Source organism: Nyctibius grandis, chromosome 4, assembly GCF_013368605.1.
Source record: "Nyctibius grandis isolate bNycGra1 chromosome 4, bNycGra1.pri, whole genome shotgun sequence".
In the NCBI taxonomy this organism is placed as follows: Eukaryota; Metazoa; Chordata; class Aves; order Nyctibiiformes; family Nyctibiidae; genus Nyctibius; species Nyctibius grandis.
This window is the reverse complement of record NC_090661.1, coordinates 90,628,805-90,651,333: the sequence shown is the minus strand read 5'-3', so window position 1 is coordinate 90,651,333 and position 22,529 is coordinate 90,628,805. Positions and strand designations below refer to the sequence as shown.

Genomic DNA, 22,529 nt, shown 5'->3' with positions numbered 1-22,529 from the left:
GCATTAGCTGTGTCGTGTTGAATTGAGCTGAGACCTCTGGCTTCGTGTTAGCTGGGACTCTGCTCAGCTTTCACAAGTTCAGTCGTGCTTCTCACAGTGCCCTTGTTTTCTCCTTATCTGCAGCTCTCCCACTTCTTCCTGCACCCACCCTGATGAGCCCTCCCAGGGCTCTAACTGCATCGTATGTCTCCGTACGTCAACCCTTGACCCAAGAACACTGGCAAACTAATGGTTTGGCAGCCGTGTTCACTTTCACCAGCGCCTCTCCCACAGCTGATCCATCTTTGTGGCTGCCCAGCCCATCTCACTGCACGTTGGAGGCATGGGATATATAAGGTGTTAATGTCTGCCTATGAACATGCTCCAGCCATTCAGGTTTATGCTCTATGTGGCTTTGTTTCTGCTCTTTCCAGGGCTTTAACATCAAAAGTGTACAGTCTCAAGGCTTCAAGCTGAACGTATGGGACATAGGTGGACAGAGGAAGATCAGGCCGTACTGGAGGAACTATTTTGAAAATACTGATATCCTTGTGAGTATTGGCTGCGGTTGAATGCTGTGTTCATGCAATGGCTTTCCAAGGTCTCAGCCAGAAATTCAGGAACAAGTAATGTAATGTTCCGGTCCTCAGCAACACCATTGCCATTGTAACAGGAGTTATTCTGAGTGAAATGGCAAGATTGGTTGGGTGCAGTAAGAAAAATACAGTGATGTTTGGAGAAATCATTCAGTTGTATGTTTTTACTTTCACAGGATGGTGCTGGTTATAGCCAGTTCTTTTCCTTTCATCTGTCTCCTTCAAATGAAAGAACATTAATCACTTGTAGTTTGCCCATCTATAGCTCCTTTCACTGGGGACTCTGAAGGCCTGTCATGGGTATTAGTGACTTAAGCCTCACGTGTAGAGGTAGGTCAGTATGGTGCCTTTGGTTTATAGTTGGGGAAACTGAGGCACAGCAGAATTAAATGCTGTGTCTGGCATCAGGAAGGCTTCTGGCTGAGGGACACAGAGAGACCCCTTGTCTTTTCCCTTGGTCCTTTAAACGTAAGACTGTCCTTTAATGTTTTTGACATCTTAGCTGCAATTACCTCTCAATTAGCTGCAGATGACTACAGTTCTATTTACAGTGCAGGACCTTTGTGTTTCCACACCAGAGCACGTTACCCTGGGACCCTCCAAGTGCTGTCCTGACTAGTTTCAAAGAGCACCTCTAACATGCAGCCACGTGTGCCAGGATGAAGGCAGGCTGGGGGCTCCAGGCCTCTCCACCCCAAGCAATGTCCCCCATGGAAGCGGAGAAAAGGCTGTGCTAAGCAAGGTCTTCAGGGCTCCCATGGGAGAGCGGGAAGCTCTCCCAGAAAGACGCCCTTCCTCCCTCCTATCACACACATACTAATGTGTCGGGAGCTTCAGTGCACTTCCACAGAAGGCTCAGTGCAACTAGGAATAGGACTCTCTGCTCCAAGGGTTGTGTCAGGGTCCTGAAGGGCCTGGCTATGCCAGGTTTAGAAAGCATTGTCCAAATGAAGCTGCTATTTAAATGTGACTAATAAGCCCTCAGTAATCTCATGTGCAGATCCCCCTTTTTCAGCCTTAATTTGAAATCTGATGTTAGAGGGCAGCCACCACAGCATAAACCTGGTTGGTTGCTTTTGCAAAGAGTCATGGTGAGATCTTCCTCAGGGAAAGATCGGGGTTTGAGAAATGAGCAGGACACACTTTGCGTGCTCCTCTGTGGCCATCGAGAAGGGGGACGTGTCATGGCTGTGAGGTGATTGTGCCTGTTGAGTCCAAGCTCCGCAGCTGCGTGTGGTGGGGAGGCAATAGATGTGCAGTACAAAGTTATCACTGCAAAGCAGCAGCTAGGGGATCTTCGCCTGCTATGGCAGGTGCTCAGGCTGCAGAGGCTGTGCAACCACAAAACAGTATCTGGAAGACTCTGCTGGCAAAGGCAATGAGCTACACTGGCCTGTGGGCTTCCCCCCTTCCCAGTGTGTGCTGCATGGGAGGTGGAGAAATAAAGGTGAATTTGATGACTGAAGGAGATAAAAGCAGTTGTTTTCCCTGCCCTCCTACCACCCCAGTTAAAGCCATGTACAGAGAAAACCTTTTCTTTTCATACATGTAAGAAAATGGGTAGATAGAAGCAGAGTCAGTTTGGGGGAAGCAGTGGTGTGAATTCAGAGAGAATAACTGGTGCGCACATGGACCTGAGCTCCCCTGCCTGCGCTCCGTGCTGACACCTCATCCCAGACTGGGAGCTGTCAGCACGTTAGTGCAGTGCTTTGCTATGTCCATACACACCAAAACTGGAATCAAGTATATGCTGATGAGTCTCTCTCTCTTCTGCCAGCCCTCACCCCCATTTTAGCCAGTAATGTTACCCTCTGACTAACCTGGTGCAGGTTGTGCCTCTGTAAACTGAGCCAACTTGTCCCTCATGTTATTTGTTCATCTAGTCCCACCACTTGCAATTTCTGCCCAGCCCACTTACTCCAGGTTTTGTTTTGGCCTGTTGCTCAAAGGAGGCACCCAGCTTTACAGGAATCTCTTTCTCAAGCTCCATTTCTCCAACATGGTGTACTCAACAGCTGTTCAAACTGGCAAACTGTGCTACCGAGCACCACAGCCAGGAACAGGCTCTTGTGTGGCCCTGGCTATAGAGTGGAGATGAGATACGCTACAGTTCCCAGGACCCCCTGCTTCTATCTTCTCCTAAACTATATTGCACAAAGCAGAAAGGGCCCTCTAAAGGGTGTTAAAAAAGCAGGAAGTGATTGCAAATTCAAATCCATGCAGGTGCCTTTGAATGAGAACTTGGTCTTGCATCACACACCTGTGATATTTGGAAGCTTAACCCAGGCAAATAAGGTGTGGATATCTGGCTGATTGCATATTCAGACAGGCACCTGCAGCTATTTGGCACAGTGCTTTCTGGTTTGGAAGTAGGCACTCCGCACATACTTTACCTTCTGTGTGCTATGCTTTTGTGGCTTTTGCCCCAAGCACTGTTGTCTCCAATTCTCATCTTGCAAAATAGCTCCCTAGCAAGGAACGGAGTGGTGCAGGAGAAAGCCTGGCTGGTTGGGACTCAGAGCTCTTCCTGGCCAGTTAGAGAAGCACCGTAATATGGGAGGTGCAGCCTTTCAGTTGAGAAGTAGCACTCGACTATTTCGTTCATGTGTTCCTAAGCTTCCCCTGGGATGTCCCGAAGGAGGACAGATGACAGTCCAGTTTCACGCCAGAGCACAACTGCCAGCCCTGCAGCTTCTTCCTTTCTTTTGGTCTGTGTCATACCCAAAGTGGGATGCACAGGGGTGGATGCATGGGAGGGGCAGAGAGGACGGGCGTAGCTGATACAGTATTGGTGCACAAGCTTGGGATCACATTGCGGGGAGAGGCTGTGTGTCACGCTCTGCCCACAGGCCTTTCCCCATCACGTGGCACCGAGTGCGTGCGCTGCACGCAGCTGCGTCCAGCCCTGCCGCGTGTCCCCCAGCCTCTGTCAGTGTGCATCAGCCTGGCCCCAGGAGGACTGCAGACCCCAAGTGATCAGCAGAGAGGTCTGTGAGGTTGCTGGGTTACCTCCTCAGGCCTGGCATACAGATTCTCCTGCTGTGTGTTTGGTCCCATTTCAAACAACTCTAACACTGCTCATTAAGGGAGTGCCTACAGTTTAATAGATATTGCTGCTGGAGATCTTCCCTCCCCCCTACTATTTGGTTGAAATTATTCTGGAAGCATGGAGTCTTATGCTGAGACTGCCTGCAAGGATGCCATTTATCTTGATGGCAGGGTGCTGTGCTCATCTATTCCCTGAAAACCAGGCTGACACTTGCTCCCTGTAAGCCACCAAAGAGCATGCAGATGACATGCTAGCAGCTTCAATCACTGCTGATGGGTAATGGCAGGGACTGGAAGCAAAATGCTCGGTGTTTTTCACCAGTCCTATCCCTGTCTGCTGTCCCAGTGCCCTTCTCTTTCAAAAACCTTCCCATACCAAGGAATGAAAAAGGGATACCAGGCTAGTCTTGCCTGAGAGCTATACTGAGGTTCCCCATTTCTTTAGATGTAGCTTGATGCACTCTGAACTGCAGTAGCATTGCTAGGGGGAAAGAGAGTGGCTGGACTTATTGATTACATATTTAGGGGGACCTTTGAGGAGCCTTTTAACCTGTGCAGACCTAGGGCTGCCTTCACTGAGAAGGCTCCTTTGCATTTACAGAAAGAAATCAGCACGTGCCATGCTGCTTGGAGAGGGTGGAGACCTCCTCCCAAGGCAGGGAGTCTGCAGGCTGTGGAATCCACCCTTCTCCATACCAGGGGACAGGTGTCTGGTTGGGACCTCCTTGTGGACCATGAGATGTGGTGCCGAGCCCTGAGAGGGTGGCAGGACTCCGCTGTCAGTCTTTGTGAGCCAGCTGTTCCCTGTCTTCTCCATCATCCTGGTGGACAAGCTGGCAGCTGAAGATGGAGTCTTGCAGGCTGGATCCAGCCCTCCTCCCCAGCCGCCTGGTCCAGGAGGTTGCAGTAGGATTGCCTGATGGAGAGGAACTCAAAGTCCCCAATATATTCATCTGTCCCCTGGGTGCTATTGTGTGCCTTAGTGGCTTATTGAGGCGATGATGTGTTCTGCTAGAGGGCAGCATGGCATAGTCACACCAGTGCAGTGCTTGTACGCTGTTTGCTAGAGTGAAAGACCATGTCTGGCTCCCCAGGTTTTGCCCTCCTGTGCTCAGCTTCAGCTTGTAAGCCGGTCATTTGATAAGATACCAGTCTCCTGTTCTTTTCAGATAATAGATGCTGTGGAGATGATGAGAGCTTCCCTAGTACTGCCCTGAGTTCCTTTATGATCCTACCTACGTGGCTGTCCAACCCCCCAGCTTCAAAAGAGGTGGTTGTTCTCCTTTCAGAATGTCATGAAGTTTTGTCAACATTTGCTATGAATAATACTGGGGATCTTTGTGCCCAAAAGCATAATTATTAGGCTCAGCTCACTTAAGCAAATGATACTGTGGAAGAATGTCTTCTGGGAAGAGTAGCTTTTCCTCTCATTTCTTTTTCAGATCTATGTCATTGACAGTGCAGATAGGAAGAGGTTTGAAGAAACGGGTCAGGTAAGTTACTTATGCGCAGCTTCCTTTGAAGTAACTTGGTGCTTCTGGGTGCCCCTTGCTCACAAAAGTTAGGAAGATGATTTTGTTGTTTATGAGGGAAATTTGCATTTCAAGAGACTTGCCTTTCAACATCAATGCAGATTATTTTGGTAGATGTGAAACAAGGAAAACAGGTAGCCTAATTCCGTTTAAATAGAACGGTTTTCATTAAAGTTATACAATAATAGCAAATGGAGCCTAATACTAAAGCAAAAACTTCTCTAAGTCCTTTAAACCTTGCCAAACCAAAACCCTGAGGAATCCTATTTTCTTATTTACAAAGTTGAAATGGAAATCATATTGACTTGATTGTCTTTTGGATGTAATTGAAAAAAAAACAAGAACTTTGTAACTAGGACTGGCCAGAAAATAAGATTTCCGTTTTGCAAAGTTTTGATGTTTTGTAACATTTTGTGTTTTAGGATGGAACAAAAATAGGACTTTTCAACTTTCTTTTGTAAAATTCAGAAAGTGACGGTGTCCCAAAATAGCTAGCAACAGATTTACCCCCGAGAAATGGGAGATTTAGTTTAAAGCCCTCTGTTCTGCCTGATTTGAACGAGGCACTTGGTCTTTTGCCTCTCAAGTATCATGGGCACACCCTAACAGCAGAACTGTTGGCTGTTCTAGGGGTGGGAGGAATCTTTCCCCTGTTGGAGCTATTTCATTTTATATCAGTAATTAAATATTCATTGAGCAAAAGAGAGGGAGAGGAAGCAGAAGCTTAGAGGACTTGCCTGAGTCAGGCAGAGTCAGCCTGGACCCCTCATATTTCCGCAAACACTTTTGGTTTCAATAAATCAGCCATGTCAGATGAAAGACCTATTTTGCTGAAAAATTCCCAGCCAACTCTGTTTATAACTCCATTCTCTCGTCCTGGTTTCCAAACCAAACGTTACTTTTGGGGGGATAGAGTCAGATTTCCACTGCAGTTTAGCATTTCCCCGACTGCACTCATTTAATCCAAAAGTTTCTAGCCAGTGGATGAAAGATGTTAGGACAGTGAGAGCATGAGACCTTTCCAGCTAAATAAGGAGCCCACAAAGATCTTGTGTATTCATCTATCTGCGACTCCAGCAGTCCCTACAGGTTCAAGTTCTGCTGGGTTTGTCATATGTTAACATAGGGAAGTGACTTGAGGCTGTGTGCTTGTTTCAGGAGGCCGTTGCACAACCCTAGACATGAAGTATTTCAGCCATCGTTGATCCACTGCAGATTCAGATTTGAGCTATTAAAAGAATCTCTTTGAGTCACCCAGTTTTGAATGAACAAACCCCTTTCTCAAGATGCCACCCAATGTGTGCTGTGCATATGGAGCCAAAACCCAGCTAGTAAAGCTGATCTAGCTTGTCTTCAGCTAGCTAATGCCTTCAAAAGCATCAGCACTTTCTTGTGGGAAGGAGATTTCCATTTCTGGGGAAAAAAAAGGTCCTCTTCCACTCAAACTGCAGTGTTTAAAACTTGGAATGAAACCCTGAAACTCATAATTAGGAAAGATATCAGGGCTGGTGTCAGTGGCTGCTCAGGTACAAATGGCAGTCAGGCAATAACTTAAGACAGATTCCTCATACTGCCAATTTACATGTTTTTTGCTGTTTCATCAATTTTGGTCTCCTGGGAGTGGGGACTGGTAAAACACAGAGTTGTAGCCTTTAAGGCAACTGCTAATTTCAGACCAAGATGAAGATTTTTGTAACCTGTAATTGGAAGAAATAGGTTTTGAACCTTGGGCAGAGATGATTGTATACATTTTTGCTCTCTTATAATAAGATGCAGGTTTCGCTGGAACACACTCTTCTAGTGTTTGCCCTAAATATATTTCTAATTAGAGACAACCACTGGTGGTTGAAGGTTTTCTTCCCTTCCCTCTCTCCATCTTCCCCCCACCCCACTCCCTTGTAAATGATATAGGAGCTGGCTGAGCTTTTGGATGAAGAAAAGCTTAGTGGAGTCCCCGTGCTCATATTCGCTAACAAGCAGGATTTGCTGACGGCTGCCCCTGCTTCGGAGATTGCCGAGGGACTGAACCTACACACAATCCGGGACAGAATCTGGCAGATCCAGTCTTGTTCAGCTCTTTCAGGAGAGGGAGTACAGGTGAGGCTCTGGAGAAGGCTTGCTGTGCCAGCAGGCCATCTGTAAGAGGTTGTTTTCTGTTATCTGCAGGGTGGGGCTGGACCGGCTGCCTTGGGAAGGAGGGTCAGCGCAGCCAAACCCTTGCAGTGCAGAACACGGGGGGCGCGTGTCTTGTCGCCTGTGCAAAGGGAAGGGGGAGCTGTGGGCCCTTGGGATCTCTCCATCACTGTGAAGGGGGAGAGCGATTGCCTTCCCACCCAGGACCCCTTGGCTCAGCCAAATGAAAACATTGATTTGTTTTAAAGAAACTGCTGTCAGGTCAATCATTTTCACAAAACAAATCATCTTTTACTATTAACCCCTTTGACTGTTACAAGTGTGCACTTTAGAAATCTGATTTACCTTCGCTACTAATGTCGTTTGGCGTTTTGCTCAACCCAGGCGCCAGAGAGAAACCGATCAATTTTTCTGATCAAGAGAAACGCAAGAGTTGCACACAGGGCAAGGACCACTTCTAATGGCAGCACGTGGGGCAGCAAAAACCCACCGAGGGGGCTGAGCTGTGTTCCTGTGCTGAACTGTAATAGCTGTGCCTTGGGCTCCTGTGCTGTAGCCAGTTCCTGCCGTATAGTAGCTCTTTGTAATGTAAATGGGACCTAGGTTTGTTTATTTCACTCTTAGGCTTTCCTGAATTAATGAAATATTTGCAGTGCTCGAAATCTGAGCAGTCAGGAGTACTCCCTTCACTGATACTTAAAGAAACAGAATGGTGAAGACATTTATCTTCATTGCAGTTTCAGTAAAACCTTATTTGCAGTTGCCACAGAGCTGTTCAGGATAGTCAGATCTCACACTGAGTATGAAGAGTCGCAGAAGAATCCCGCAATACTGAGTGGGCAGTAAAATGGCAGATGAAATTCAGTGTTGACAAGTGCAAAATAATGCACATGAGGAACAACAATCCTAACTATACACATACAATGATGGACTCAGAATTAGCTGCCATTACTCAGAAGCAGATCATTGGGAACAGCAGCTTAGTGCTCATCAAAGGCCAGAGAAGAAAATCAAATGCTGGAGAATAATCAGAAAGCAGACAAGAAACATCCCAGAAAACATTTATTTTGTAGCTGGATAAAGGCATGGTGGGCCCATACCTTGAACATGACAGTCATTTCTGCCTTTGCCCCATCTACAAAGATTTTAGTAGTGGTAGAATCATAGAGTCCATCAAAAAATTAGGTTGAAGGGTCTTCAGGAGATCTTTAGACCAACCTCATGTTTAAAGCAGGGATAACTGCGAGTCTAGAGGAGGTTGCTGAGGGCCTTGCCCAATCAAGTTATAAATATCTCCAGGCATGGAGATTCCACAGCTTCTCTAGGTAGCCTCTTCTAGCACTTAACTACCCTTGTTGGAAAAAATATTTTCCATATATCTGCTCAGACTTAGGAGAGATTTGAGAATCCTCTGTTGAGAGTGATCAGTAGCACAGAGTGGCATCTGTACAGGGGGATAATAAATGAATTAGGACTTGCAGCTTGGAAGAGAGAGGACAGAGAGTGGAAACATCTTCAGGATTTATCAAATAAGGTATAAAAATGTCAGACTGTATGCTATTTTACACGTTGCTAGAAGAAGGGCGTTCCTAATGAAATAATCAGACAACAGCTTAAAAGAAATAAAAATAAGTGCTGCTTTGCAAGTTGCATAATTAAATTGTGGATCTCATTGGCACAGGATGTTGTGGAGCCCAAAGGTATCAGTCGGTTCAGAAAAATACTAAGTGAATTTCTGAAGAAGAGATCTGCAGGCAATCACTGACCACTAAGATTTGGAGGCAGCTTTTGAATGAGGAACAGCTTGGGCCAGGGACTGGGAGGGAAGAACAGAGCAAGGGAGATCCTGTTCCTACATGTTTTTTCCCTTGGCATCCAGAACGGGGATGCTGGCTTGGATGGACCATTGGTCTGACCCAGTACAGCAGTTTTTCTGATTTAAAACTTTTAACCTGATGTTTAGACCTAAACGCAGTAGATGGTGTCCTCCAAAGGGCCTTTATTTAGTTAGCCAAGATAGAAATTCAGCTATGTTGCAGCCAGTCTTGTGAAAGGCTTCAACTCTCATCTTTATTTTGAAATGGTGGTGGCAGAGGGAACTGCATTCCACGATGGCAGCGTCTATTCAAGTCCAAAGAAATGTGATCAAGAAAGTGAGGCTGCAGTTCACGGGGTTGAAGGCAGGCATAGGTCACCTTCTTCCTTCTTCCAGGCCCTCCTCTAGTTTATGGAAGTCCAAGTGAACTCTCCAGCTGTGAAGGGGCAATAAAGTGGCAGATGAATTCAGGGACGCGTGTTGGACGCGGAAGAACTAAATGATAGAAAGTGTCACTTTCTGTTCATGAGCTTTGAAAAATGCCTCCATCTCAGGCTGATCTGTGGGCTCTCTGGAGTGGGCTGCACACTTCCTCGTTGATAACGCCTTCTTACTGTGCCTTCTTGAAGTACAGTGCATCCCTATACATTCAATAGAGTAAAATACGCAGCCTAATACCCTCTACTGGGGAAATGAAATCTGCTTCTGCATTTACTTCCAGGAAACAGAACAAGCTAAATAAAAGTATTTGCAGGCCTATGTATTTTGTTCATCATGCTTATCTAGACAATTTAGATGCAGGCCAGATAACATCCTGCTTTGTTGCCCGCAGTTTCATTGCCCTAAATACTGCAGCTTATTCCATAAATGATTATGCAGAAAGGTCAGGGAAGTCACAAACTCTCTACAGCTTATAGAAAAAGAGCCCCTACATTTCTCTTCTGCCATAACTCCAGCCCTGTCAAATCAGACAGCAAGAATGCCAAGCTCTTCCTTTCCTTGGAAATTCATTGAACAAAATGGTTTGGGAGATGGCTTTTAAACTAAACCTGGATCAGCCCAGGAAGAAATGGCATCTTCAGTCCCGGGACTCTAAGGAGAAGTCAACATGCTCAAAACTTAGGGGAATCAAAGAAGAACTTGTTTAAAGAGTGAGATTAAGAAAGATGTTTTTGAGGACCATGGTACACAATATCTCTATCAGTGGCTCAGAATGGGAGCTCTCTCTGTGTAGTTAAATCTCAGGTCACTGCTTTAAGGACTTCTTTGAGAAATGACAATGAGTGACAGCAAAATAAATGAAGACGTGGAAGCATCAGGTATTCAGAATGAAAGCCAAGGAGCGGGCACGCTAACTGTCGCTGCTGATGGAATATATTAGCTAGAGTAAAATTGGAGACATCGCTGATGGATTTTGCAAGGAAGAGTGGTGGCATATCTAGTCCTGAGTACATGCAGGAACAGAGTTCATAAGGGAAGATTTTTTGTGATAGCTTGAAGGAAGAGCAATGAGCAAAGATAAATAATGCCAATACATGAAGGAGAAATAGTTTGAAGGTCATTTAATTAGTTTAGCTGCTGGCACCATGGTGTACAGAATTGGGTAGTTAAGACTGGGGATTTCAAGGTTAATGAGATTAGATTATGGTTAATAGAATAATATAAATTTAGAGAATTTAACTATTACTTGAAATGGGTTATTTAATAAAACTGTTAATTAAGGAGGGAATCCATATTGTCATCTTCTCTTTTAAAATTAACCGTTGGGGACTCTGGAAAAGGGGCCCAGCAATGTCCTGGGCAGGCTCAGAAGAAAGGTGACTGGGTTAACTGGAAACCCCATGTAGTGTCCTCTGGACACCAGCTGGTAGCCCCAGTTACACCAGCTGAAGACTTCCTTACCTCCTGACTGTAACCGTGGGCAGCACTCGTCTTGTTAATCAGACTTCATGGTGCCATTGAGGGAGGAGCGGCATCCCTCATGCTTAGAGGCTTTTTCAAGCAAAATGTCTGCTTGGGTCTGATTTTTATCCTTCAGCCCTAGTTAGGAAAGCAGGAAAGCCTTTTCTCCCCGCCACGGCTATTTGGGCTCTGCCTCTGGATCAGTTCTGCACCAGCTTACACTGAGACCCTTGCACAGGGTACAGCAAGCAAGGGAGGTGATCGCCAATGTCAGCAGAGAAACATAAGGAAACTGTTGCCTCGCAACGGTTCTCTAGTGCCACATAGGCTCTCTTGGGGTTGTGTTTTGTGACTGGATCTCCAACTGTAGTCCTTGGCATGCAAAAGCTATGTACATTCCACCCTGGCCAGCCGGGGTAGGGTGAAAGCAGGCAGGACTCCTCTGCTTTGCAGCCTGCCCTGTTGCTGGAGATGTTATTTAGGGGCCAGGGTGTGTATTAAACATGACTCAAGGCTTTGGACTGGTCCATGCTCTGCGGCTTGTTTCTTGTCTGAAACAAGAGTCTCCGATCAAGGCAGCAGGAGCTCAGCCCGCCCCGGGGAATAGTGCTCCAGAACGATGCTGCAGCATATTGTGTCCGGAGTCTCCCAAGCATAACGGCCCCCCGGAGACCTTTAAAAACCAGTGGCACTGAGAGTAGCCACTAAACTTGTCTAATTTATGCCAGAGCTGGTCTGGCCCAAAGGACTGTGGAAAAGGCTGAGCCGCCTTCTCCTGCCTGACTGTTTCAACCCAGTTGAGAATGAAGCCCAAGACCTAAGTTATGCCAGTGCTGCAATTCAGCACTTTCATAAGGGCAAGATTCAGAACAGGACCCCCTGGCAATCTTGGATCCTCAGAGCTAGGGTTTGTCTTAAACCTTAAACAGGGCAGGCTAGATGGGGATCTTCCACATCTTAACAACGTTCTGGGGCTACTTGTAAATGTGATTTAAAACCAGTTTGGATGACTGCAGCTCCCCTGGGGCAGGCAGAGCTGGTGCTTGTTAAGGAAAAGCAACCATGTTTCCAGATTACAGGGCAAAGTCTTGCGATCTTTAAGCAGGGTAAGGAGGGAGTCTACAGCGCTGCATCAGGGATACAAGGTCTCAGAGGAGAAAAGAAAATCTTGCACCCAGCCAAAAAACAATGGGTAATGTACTTGTGGGAGCCTGTAAAAGCCAGCCTGTGTGATGACTGGAGGTGCAAAGAAATGGCAGGTAATGAAGGCACAGTCCCAGCTGTGCAGAGGGAGAAGAAAGTGACAGTTAAAATAACGCATACCAAAAATGCTAGATATGGAGAATTTTGCACTTCCCTGACCCAATTTGTTATGGCAGACAGAGGATTACATGAAAGGATTAAGCTTTGCTGTCCTTAAGGTCACATTAGGGGTCACAAGTCTGTGGCCTTGCCTGATCCCTGGCTTGCAGGGGAGCAGAAATCAGGAGGCTTTTTATGGGGTGGAAAGGACTTGTTCACTGTGTTTGAAGTCAGATTACTTCACTCCCGTAGCCGCAAAGCTGATAAGGCAGAGAATAAGCAAGCAGTGGGCTAATCTCAAGCAGGACTTTTTATTTCTCCCGGGGAAGGCTCTACCAGTCCTTTCCCAAAGGGCATTAGAGTACAACTCCCTTGGCACAATAGCAGATGTGACTGCAGCAAGGCGGGGTTGTGCCGAGCAGCATTTCTCTGCAAGGAGCATTATCCTCTTCCCTGGAGTTCTCTCTCTTTACTTTGATAAAGTTTACTGGCTGCTTGTTAAGGAGCTAAGAGAGGCAAAGCTGAAAGATCTGAAATCTTTCCCTGGCTAAGTTTTCCCAGAGTTGACTCGAGGCTGGAATACTAATACTGTATCCGTCTTCATCCTCAGAGTACCTGCCAATGTCTCTGTGTCTCAACAAAGCAGCGCAAGGACATCTATCAAGATCTAAATGTTACTGTAGGGATTGTGCTTTCTGCACAGAGCCTTCTTTTAAGCATACAGATATAGGGACAGAGTGTGTAAGGACAAAGAGTGACAACAGTTGACTCGTGGACTTGACTGTTTCAAGCGCCGTTTCCTCCTTCCCATGTGCCTTCCCCATAGCAGCTCTTTGTGTTTGTAGCAGCTTCCCTGGATTTCTCTATCTTACCAACCCTCCATCCTGTTTCAAACCTTAGGCAGAAAAAATGCAAACGTACCTTTTAGTTTCTTTTGCTTTCCATTGCATTTGCTATTCTCCAAAGCATGTGGGGACACTGCAGAACACACGCCCGCCAACAAAGCTGCACCAGAAGCTTCGCACGTAGCTGCAGTGTGCTGAAGATGATGAGGAAGGTGTCTTACACATACCTCTTTGATACAACACACGTAGAGCTGAGCATGTTCAGTTCCCCTTTATCACTGTCAGGCAGGGAGATATTTACAATGAACTATGATTTTTGCTGTCAATTAACTCATGCCAGAAGAGAGTTTTTAAAATCTATTCCTGCTTTAAAAGTTTGGTGACCTACTTACATATTCCAAGCCTGTTTGGAGTTCACCTTTCCTCTTGCATTTTGCTATGTCATTCTTTTGCCCTCGTTATATGCTTGATGCAGCCAGGCTCCCAGCCATGGTAAATCCCATCATAAACTCTGCTTTATGACACTTGCCGCACCAGTGCCGAAACAGTCTGTCTTTCCCCTTCCCGAGCTCCCGAATGGCAGCAGGCAGAGTTTTAATCACTGTGAATTCAGGTTGTGGTCAGATTAGGTAGAAGATAGGATGCGTGTTTGTTGTTTTGCAGTGATGTATTGTTTCTGGGATTACTGTGCTGAATAGCAGAGGGTGTCAGCTGATATTTATTACTTTAAGCTGTCTCAGCTGTTCTGGTTCAGCAAATAAACCTACATTCAAAATGAATGAGGAGCTCTGCTTGCCTTGTATGCCATGATGTGTGCAAATGTGATTATTGCTTCCGAGGCAGGGGAAGCTGAAATCGTTGTGGGAGCATTTTTAGTTATTTATTTATTTTTACTCTTTGCAGGCAATCATGCAGATTTCTAAAGCACATAATCAAGCCAAAGGCTTGACACCTCTCCTCCTAGCCCCATTGTTAAGCCCTGGCATTCCTCATGCTGGGAATCGCTTACTCCCTCTCTCTCTAAAGTGATAAGCTTTAAACCACGCTATTGATTGCTTAAGGCATTACATGTTTTACACCTAGGTTATCAGTGTTATTGAAAGGGGAAGACGCAAAGCTACTGGGCCTTAAAATGAATCTACCTCTCGTCTTTTCCCATTTGCTCTGAGGATTTCAGACAATTTGTTTTACACTGATCTCTGCTGTGGAGATAAATAAATGAAACTGGAGACATCAGCCCTCCCCAAGGTTAGAGTTATAAGTGTTATTAGTGTAGGGCCTCATGTGCACCCCAGCACAAGCTGGGCTCGCTTATTCTTTATTTAATGCAGCAACAAGGGCTGATTTCAGAAGTTGCTGCTCCCCTTCAGATAAGAAGTGTCACATAGCGCAGCTATCAAGGTGAATTGGTATTTTCAAGTGAGAACCTCTCTGCTTCTGATTAAGCTCTGAGGATTCCCTCTCTTCTTTCTTTAACTCTTTAGCTTCCCTCCGACATGGCCACCACCTTAGTGGCTGAGGGGCAACATGGAGGCATGGCGGTGGGTCTTGGCTTACCCCAGGGGCCTGCTGTGCTGTGCCTTTGGCCTTCTGTCCTTGGGGCAGCTGAGGTCCTTGGCAGCCTTTGGGCAGTTTGAGGGTAAAGTCATAGGAAGCCAGTGACACCACTACCACAGGGCTAGCAGCGATGCTGGCAAAAGGGTCTGGTCCTTCTTAGGGTCTAACTGTCATTTTAATGATCCAAAAATTACTATTGAACATAATACAGTGAAAACCCTCCTCCAGAACTCCAAGGTGATGTTTGCCCAATTTCCAAGCGCAAAGATGTGCCGCTCTCCTCTCATCCCCAAAAGCCTACCTGCCTTCTTTCTGCCCTGAGCCTTCCTGTCAGCAGAGACACCTTGTAGGCAGGGTAGAAGTAATGGATCTGATGGGACAAAAATATGAGGAGATTGTGCATCTTGTGCTCCATTCTGCGCATCTCACAACAGATAAGTGACAGGAGCAGATAAAATGTTGCTTTGCCCTTCAGTAGCCCATCCCATTCTGGGTTCTCATCAATAAACTCATGCCTCGGGTATTCACAGCACAAGTGTTACCATCCTGCTTGCAGTGGTCAGAGATGTCGTGCACACATTTTTACGGAAATACTCTAAAGAGTGTATAATCCTCTTAAAATGTGACCACATCTATTCTCACTGAACCCCTGTGGGACCCCTCAGGGCCCATTTTCTGTGAGGACCCTGAGGAACAGGGAGCAGGGTCCAGATCCAGTTATTGCAGTGGCTTTCATGGATCTGGATTTCAAGGCTTGCAGCTGAGCAGGGAATTAGCACCATATTCTTAATAGGGAGCTGACTGTATAACAAACAGCCTCCTAAAATCCACGGTCTCAAAGATAAGATGACTTGCCTGAGGTTGCACAAATCATCTCTAGCTGAACCTGGAACTGAGCCTTCATCTGCCACTGACGTACCTCGACTGCAAAGTGCAGTCCTTAATCAGAAGGTCCTTCCTCACAGGACCTACACATAGCGACATGATGAGACGATGATACTTTTTATGGTCAGATGAAAGATTTAATAACCTCTGTGTGACAACATCTACCAAACAATGAAGCACTTGTTTTTTTACCCACGGCATTTTTGGGTGCAGAGGGCAGGCAGGGAGTAGATGAGGAGGCAGAACACAATGCTTGCAGGATGGCGGTGGGATGGGATCGGGGGATTCCTTTTCCCTTCGCTTGACTAACATTACCTTTCTCTGTCTGAAGGACGGCATGAATTGGGTGTGCAAAAACGTCAATGCTAAGAAGAAATAAAGCGTTCTGAGCTGCATGGAAATGGAGGAGCGGTGGGAGCAGAATTCTAGCCTGAAAACACTAATTTGCTGCTTTCTGACCAAATGTTTTTCCATCTGTGCACAGCTACAGCTGTTAAAAGAAAAAAAAAAAGAGAGGAAAAAAGGGAACATCATCGGTTAAAACCTACTGCTGGATTTGGAACTTGACCTGCTCTTTAGTATCGTTTTTTATCCCAATAAAGGAATTATATATTTCCTTCCTATGCATAAATAGTATTAAATGTCTGATTAGCAAGCAAGTTTGTAAGCAGAAGCAAGACTGTGATTCAGTGTGGAGCAGAGGGAGTGGCGAGTTACTGTAGTTGCTTAGATGCATAGGACCTGCCCTATAATATGCAGGTTTGCGGTCACTGAGGACACGCTCAGGTGTCAGTCACAGCTTCCCCTCAGTGACAGATAAAATGCGGTTGTGTTACCAGTTGTGGGTAGTTTCTTAAAATAAAGCTGCTAAAGAGTCATTTGTGTAATGAGGGTAGAAGACTTCTACATATTCCTGTAGCCATAAAAGAGGAGTTTGATCATAACGAGGCACTGTTGCATTGCGACACCGCCATAGACGGGAGAGAAGGGTTATCTGTGTATAATTGAAGCTTTTTACAGTTGGAATAATGCAGGATGAGCGTGCCTAGGGCTTTTCTCGCAGCTGAAGGAGAATTTAGCCCAGCGTTTCACCTTGAGCCAGCAACAACGTGGTTCCTACGTTCAGTAAGTTCCATATATGAGATTAGTCTTGATGTTGAACAATCACTGTTGATTTCCCCTTGATGTTAAGGTAACTCTGCAGCAAAATGCAATTAAGTCCGTGATTACTTTCTAGAATGAGATACCAGGTCCCAGGTTTCCTTTTTGAAATGTGCAAAATATATTCTCCTACCCCTCTTCCTCAGCAAGGGGGGACTTGGGGGACTGCCCCGCAGCGGGCTGGCTCCCCAGCCTGGTGCCGCTGCGGATTGCCCAGGTGGAGGGTGAGGAGCCTGATGAATGGCAGATGGGAAGCACTCTTTAAAATGAGGATTCATTCTTCCCCGAACTGGCTTTCCTCTAAAAAGATGCAGTCGCTGAAATAGGAAAGAGAATGTGTTTTCCACCTCCTCATCCCCAATTCAAATCTAGCCCCAGCTGACAGTGAGCAGGAGTCATTAGCACGCATGTCCTGCGTGAGGCAAGCTTGGTGACTCCTGGGCCAGTTTCTAATGCACAGATGGTAAAATAATCCCACGGCCCTGCTTGCCAGCTTTGTTTGCTGCCTGCCTGCAAAAGGCCAGAGAATGACTAGGGACTGCATTACCCCTTCCACCTCTTGGAGAAGGACCGGCAGGCAGTATGGGGAAAGCTGCGTGTCCTAAAGCATGTGGCTTTACCACGCGTCAGCGAGTTGACTCATGGACCCAGGCAGACGGCTGACACCCCTGGAGCTCCCAGTTCTTTGCTCCTCCCTTCCTCTGGATGTCTCCACCTCACAGCAGAAACATCCGTACTGTACGTGAAGCAGCCCCTGGCCGCCTACGTGTTACAGCCCCGCAGATTAAAATCATCTGGGGCTGATTCCGGGTCCCCCCATACATCAGGATGTACAGTAGCGGTTCAGGGGTTGATCTACATGTAGTTCAGCTGTCTTTGCTGTGGCTGGGGGCAGAGGGACAGCTGGGACAGCAACTGCTTCAGCAATCCAACTTTAATCTGCCTGCGTCCGTGAGTCAGCACCCTCTGAGTGCAGCTGTCTCCGGCACTGAGGCAGGACGTGCATGCCGGAGTAGCACAGCCGTGCTTTAAAAACCGTCCGACTGGGAGGGGGAAAAGTGCAGGCTCAAGTGAGCTGTTAAGCAATTGCTAGTGACACAAAGTGACACAGCTCCAGCTTTACATGGATTGAGTAAGGAGTCATAAGATGAGGAGAGGTGTTCGTTTAAACATAGCCCGTGCAGTGACTCCCCAGCTGCATTGGCTTATCAGGAACCCCAGGAATCTGAGCACCATGTGTTCCTGGGTCAGCCCAAGGAGGAGAAATGCATCCCAGCACCACCTTTTCCTTGCAATTAATGTATTTACCTGGTGCAAGCACTGTAAAGAATAGCACCCTTTCTTGAAGAGCTGCTTTGTGCTGGCTGAGTGGCAGAGCTTTGTGGCAGATACTCCTGAGCTTTGGATTTGCCCACACTGCATGCCAGGTGCAGAGTGAAGTCTTTGGGTACCCCTGCGCTGGCCCAGTCAGGACAGAGCACAGTCCTCTTGGGGACTTGGGCGTTGATCTGTTTCACTTGCAAGGGAGTTGAGCTGGTGCTTCGCTGCTCCCTACTTTTTTACCAGTGGCAAACTTCCCCTGTGACACCCCAGCTGTGCCACAGTTAGCTTCCTGGATCCAAAAAGCATCCGGGAGGGTAATTTTTTTTTTTTTTTAACGCTGATGTTGGTTAAACTTGGAAATGTGTGTAAAATAAATATATAGTAATTTTCCTATTACTCCAGTTTGGTAGAAAAAAATTGCCTTACTGAACTCAGGATCCAGAAGTGTTTGCTGGCTCATTCCTTACGTTTGCACATAGCTACACGTATTGGTTGCGTGCATCTGTACCAGCCAGAGCTTCACGTGTAATCCAGTAGATTAATTTGGTTTAGTTGCACCAGGTAGTAAGAGAGGAAGACTGTGATAGAGGGAGCTATGTTGGGAGGATGGAGGTGGAGGGTTAAAATGACCATGACTTAAGTAAATCACCCTGCAGTGATGGCTGTAAATGCTCCTTGTATTGTGAACATCTCTCTGTGTATCACCTGGTGAAAATGTAACAGGATTTGAGGTTCTGTTCACTTGCCGCTCCTTATCTGAATGTATTTACATACGTTGTACCTTCTGCAGGGCGATTGTCCCTCCACAGCACCTGGCTAAATACCACCTGTAACACTGGCTGGGGCCAGCCGAGACGCCATTCAGCGAGACCCCTGCCCCTCTCCCAGCCCTTCAGCTCCTGTTTGGTTTATGGTAATTGCATACATGAGGCTTTGTCCTTCCAACTCTCTCTGCTTTGCCCTCCTTTAAGTGAGATTCGGGGGAAGCAAACCATCTCATTGGTATGGGTGGAGCTCTGCCACACGTCGCATCGATTCATAGATTTTTTTAAAGCCAGAAGGGACTGTTCTCTTCCTCTCTCCTGACCTCCCGCATAACACAGCCCATTAAACGCCACCCTGCCGGTGCGGTGACTTGCGGTTGAATTAGAGCACCTCTGTTAGGAAGACACCCGGCCTTGATTTAAAGGCTCGGAGTGACAGATCCACCCTAGTCCTTGAGAAGTTTGTCACAGGGGTTAGTTCCCCTCCCGTGAGGAATTGTCTTGCTTCACTTTCACATCATTAAATCTGGTTTTACCTTTGTGATGATAGATGAAAGACGCCTCTCCTGCCCCTTTGTGTTCTCTGGAGGGGAGAGATGATGGAGAAGTGAAATTCTCTGAGGGCACATCAGGAAATGTGGGTCTAAGCTCCTGCTCTGACCACAAGCACTGGGTGTGAGGACTCGTGTCCTCCTCCGGCTGCAGCCACGTCCCCCCACTGCAGCTCTGATGGAGAATGTCTCTCCTTGCCCTCGGAGAATGCTCGCCAAAGCCTCACGCAACCTTCTCCCGTTTCCCCCCTACCAATACTGCTGCTTGCATGTTAATGACTTTTTCTCTGTTGAACTATAACTGAACACCAAACTTTTTTATTACAAGTACTGGTATGAGACCAGCCCACTCAAACTCGCCCCCTGCCCCACAGGGCTCTTTCTTCTGCAAAAGCAAAAGGTGGTGGCTGTTGTGTTCCCCAGGCTGGCTGGGTCCACACAAGCTCTTTCTTTTATGTTCCCTTTTTGAATTTCACCAAAAAGGGGTATTTGCAATATCTGGTTATGTTGTTACTCAGTGTATAATTTAGATGTCTTTGTCAAAAAAAAAAAAGGAAATAAATTAAAATTTAGTAGAAAGACAACTCGTGTTTGGGGGTGATTCTTCTTCTTTGACAGGCTTGTTTTCCCAGCGGTCAGTCGAGGTCTGTGCCAGTCAGTCTGCAAAGCTGCTCTTCCACCACTCCCCTCTGTCTCCCCATCAGAGATGGTCACTGGTACTAGACATGGTCAAAACTGTTGGAAGAAGCCTTTTCCCTTTGGATTTTCACGTGTCCAAAACAATCAGAAAAGCCACAGCGAGAAAGGCAAGCTTTGGGAGGATCTTCTTGTTTCAAAAATCATTTTGTAGGTTAAAAAAAAGTGTGTCATGAAACATGTTCCCCACTGACCTGGCAGGAAAAGGGAAGGGGAAAAAAAAGAAAAGCAGCAAATGATTTGGGTTTGGTTCAGCAAAGCGAGGTTTGGGGAAGGTTTCGAGGGAGGGGAGCGAATTCTGGGGTTGTTTCTTTCCAACTGCTTTGAGTCATTACTGTTCCTGCAACACCGGGACGGGCCAAGAAGCGAGAAACTGTTAGAGCTCCTTAAAGCATCAGCTCCCTCCCTGCACGGCCAGGAGGCCTGGAAAGCCGTCAGAGCCGCTGGAAAAAAAACATTATAGATGGTCACACTTAATTTCTTTTCTCTTTTTTTTTTAAGGCACGCTTTATAATGAGTCCTGGTATTTTTTCAGCAAAGTAGGAAATACTTTTTCATTTTCTTTGCCTAATGGATTGGATGTGAAAAATTTTTCTCTGGCAAGTGAACACCCTGAGAGTTGTTTGACTTGTCACGACGTTATGTATCGGCCCCTGCGGCCCCCCCTGCCCCTGAAGCTGCCGCGCTTCCCCTCTCCTGTTGCTGTTTACGGTGGGACACGCTGTAATTTATGGTGAGGCTGCGTGTGACCTTGCATGCGTCTGCTCGAGCGAACCGCAGCTCCCTTCCCCGCACAAGCCCCGCTTTACATTCACATGATGAATTTAGTGCTCTCGAAAGGACAAGGAACCGAGTGGATTGGATGTGGGAAGGGGGAAAAAAGAAAATGATAATAACCCACAGCCTGGAGGAGAAATAAACACTGAGATTTTTTTGTTCCTCTTTGACCAGTATTTCCCTGTTGTTTACGGCCTCGTACCCCCCCCGGACAACTGCCCTTATCAGAGTGGAGAAATCATCTGGGGCCGTGGAGCTGGAGATTTCAGCCTTCGCCTTCTCGCAGCATGAGCATCCCCAGCCCGGCCGTGCTCAGGGCTCGCGTCGGCGAGGGGCAGCCGGACCGACGGCTCCAGCCGTGCTGGCCACCCCCCCCGGGCACCTCCCCAGGTGCTGCACTGAAGCTTTTTAAATTTTCTTTTATTTTGTTTTGTTTAAGTGGAAACCAGCTCACACCGCAGCCTTGCGATTGGCTCCTGGCTAAATTGCAGCTCCGGGCTCAGTTGGCTGAATTCGGGCTTGTTGGGTTTTTTTATTGCAATCTGTTCACTTATTTCCTTTCCCAGCACCGACTGGAAGCGAAACTCCTGCAAAGCCGCAGTCGGGCTGCACCCGTCAAAGGCTCGCTGGGAACAGCACGGGGTGTGTGCCCCCGCCACGTTTCCTATTTAGCTGGCTGTCCAAGATTAGTATCTGTATCCTTTTTAATGGGAAAAGGAAAAAAATTAAATAAAATCCCAGTCAGAAGAGGAAGGGTTGGAAGGAGCCCCTCTGCTCGCAACGTGCCATGACAGCACAGCTCCGAGCCACAGCCCTACGGGCGGCACGGCCGGGCGGCCAAACGCAGCCCCGAATAAATAATCCTACGCGGAAGGGAAGCTGTCAGGTGGGTTAGGCCCCACGTCTGAGCTGTGTTAGGAGCTGGCAGGAACGCCCTGCAATAAATCATGCGGATGAGAGGTATTTTTAAATATAAGTTGTCCTTGCTGCTCGGCTTTGCAACCTTTATTTTGTGCTACCGATGGGAGCCGAAGCCTGAAAGCTTTAATGATTTTCTAGCTGGTGGAGGAAAGCTGGCAGGGGCTCGAGGTGCCGAGGGGGACACTGCTGGGAAGAGCGGGTCCCCCCCAAACAGAGAGCATCACCCGTGGGCTAGGGACACCGTGCGGTCCCCAGCCTGCGACAGCTGGGTCCCAGCCGACCGTGCAAAGCCTGGCGTCTTGGTGTGGCCGAACCAGCTGTCCTGCCCTGGCTCCACCACTCTCCCTGATGTCAGGCAGCAGGATTTATATGTATTTTGGGTTCATTTTTATAGCCGGCACCTGTGAGGCCAGCGCCAGGCAGGGATAACGGAGGGGCCATGCCGCGGGGGCCAGGACGGTGGCGTGGGCACAGAGAGCTGCTCTGGGGGAATGGGGAAACTGAGGCACGGCAAGCCCTCTGCACCCAGGGGTGGCTCTTGAGTCCGGGACCAGGCATGGGGCTGAGGCCATGGCTCATGCCTGCTTTCGGAGCCAGGGCAGGAGCCGCAGCTCTGGCAGCCCCGAGGGGGCCGGGGGGAACATGCTGAATCGGGCGCATTCAGTGCGGCACAGCTGGTGCAGGCTGCGGGGCGGGGGGGCTGCAGTTGCTCCTGACACTTTTCCCTCTGAATGTGACGAA

General features: G+C 47.4%; 1 protein-coding gene across 1 annotated transcript in view; it reads left to right on the top strand.

Annotated features, from left to right (window-relative positions):
* Nucleotides 1-19,966, top strand: part of ARL3 (ADP ribosylation factor like GTPase 3) — a 30,620-nt gene extending 10,654 nt beyond the window's left edge. The window contains exons 3-6 of the mRNA XM_068399542.1: nucleotides 414-530; nucleotides 5,066-5,116; nucleotides 7,067-7,252; nucleotides 15,927-19,966. Of these exons, the coding sequence (XP_068255643.1) occupies nucleotides 414-530; nucleotides 5,066-5,116; nucleotides 7,067-7,252; nucleotides 15,927-15,974 (402 nt within the window). The 3' untranslated portion in view covers nucleotides 15,975-19,966. The remainder of the gene's footprint in view (nucleotides 1-413; nucleotides 531-5,065; nucleotides 5,117-7,066; nucleotides 7,253-15,926) is intronic.
* Nucleotides 19,967-22,529: the final 2,563 nt, after the last annotated feature.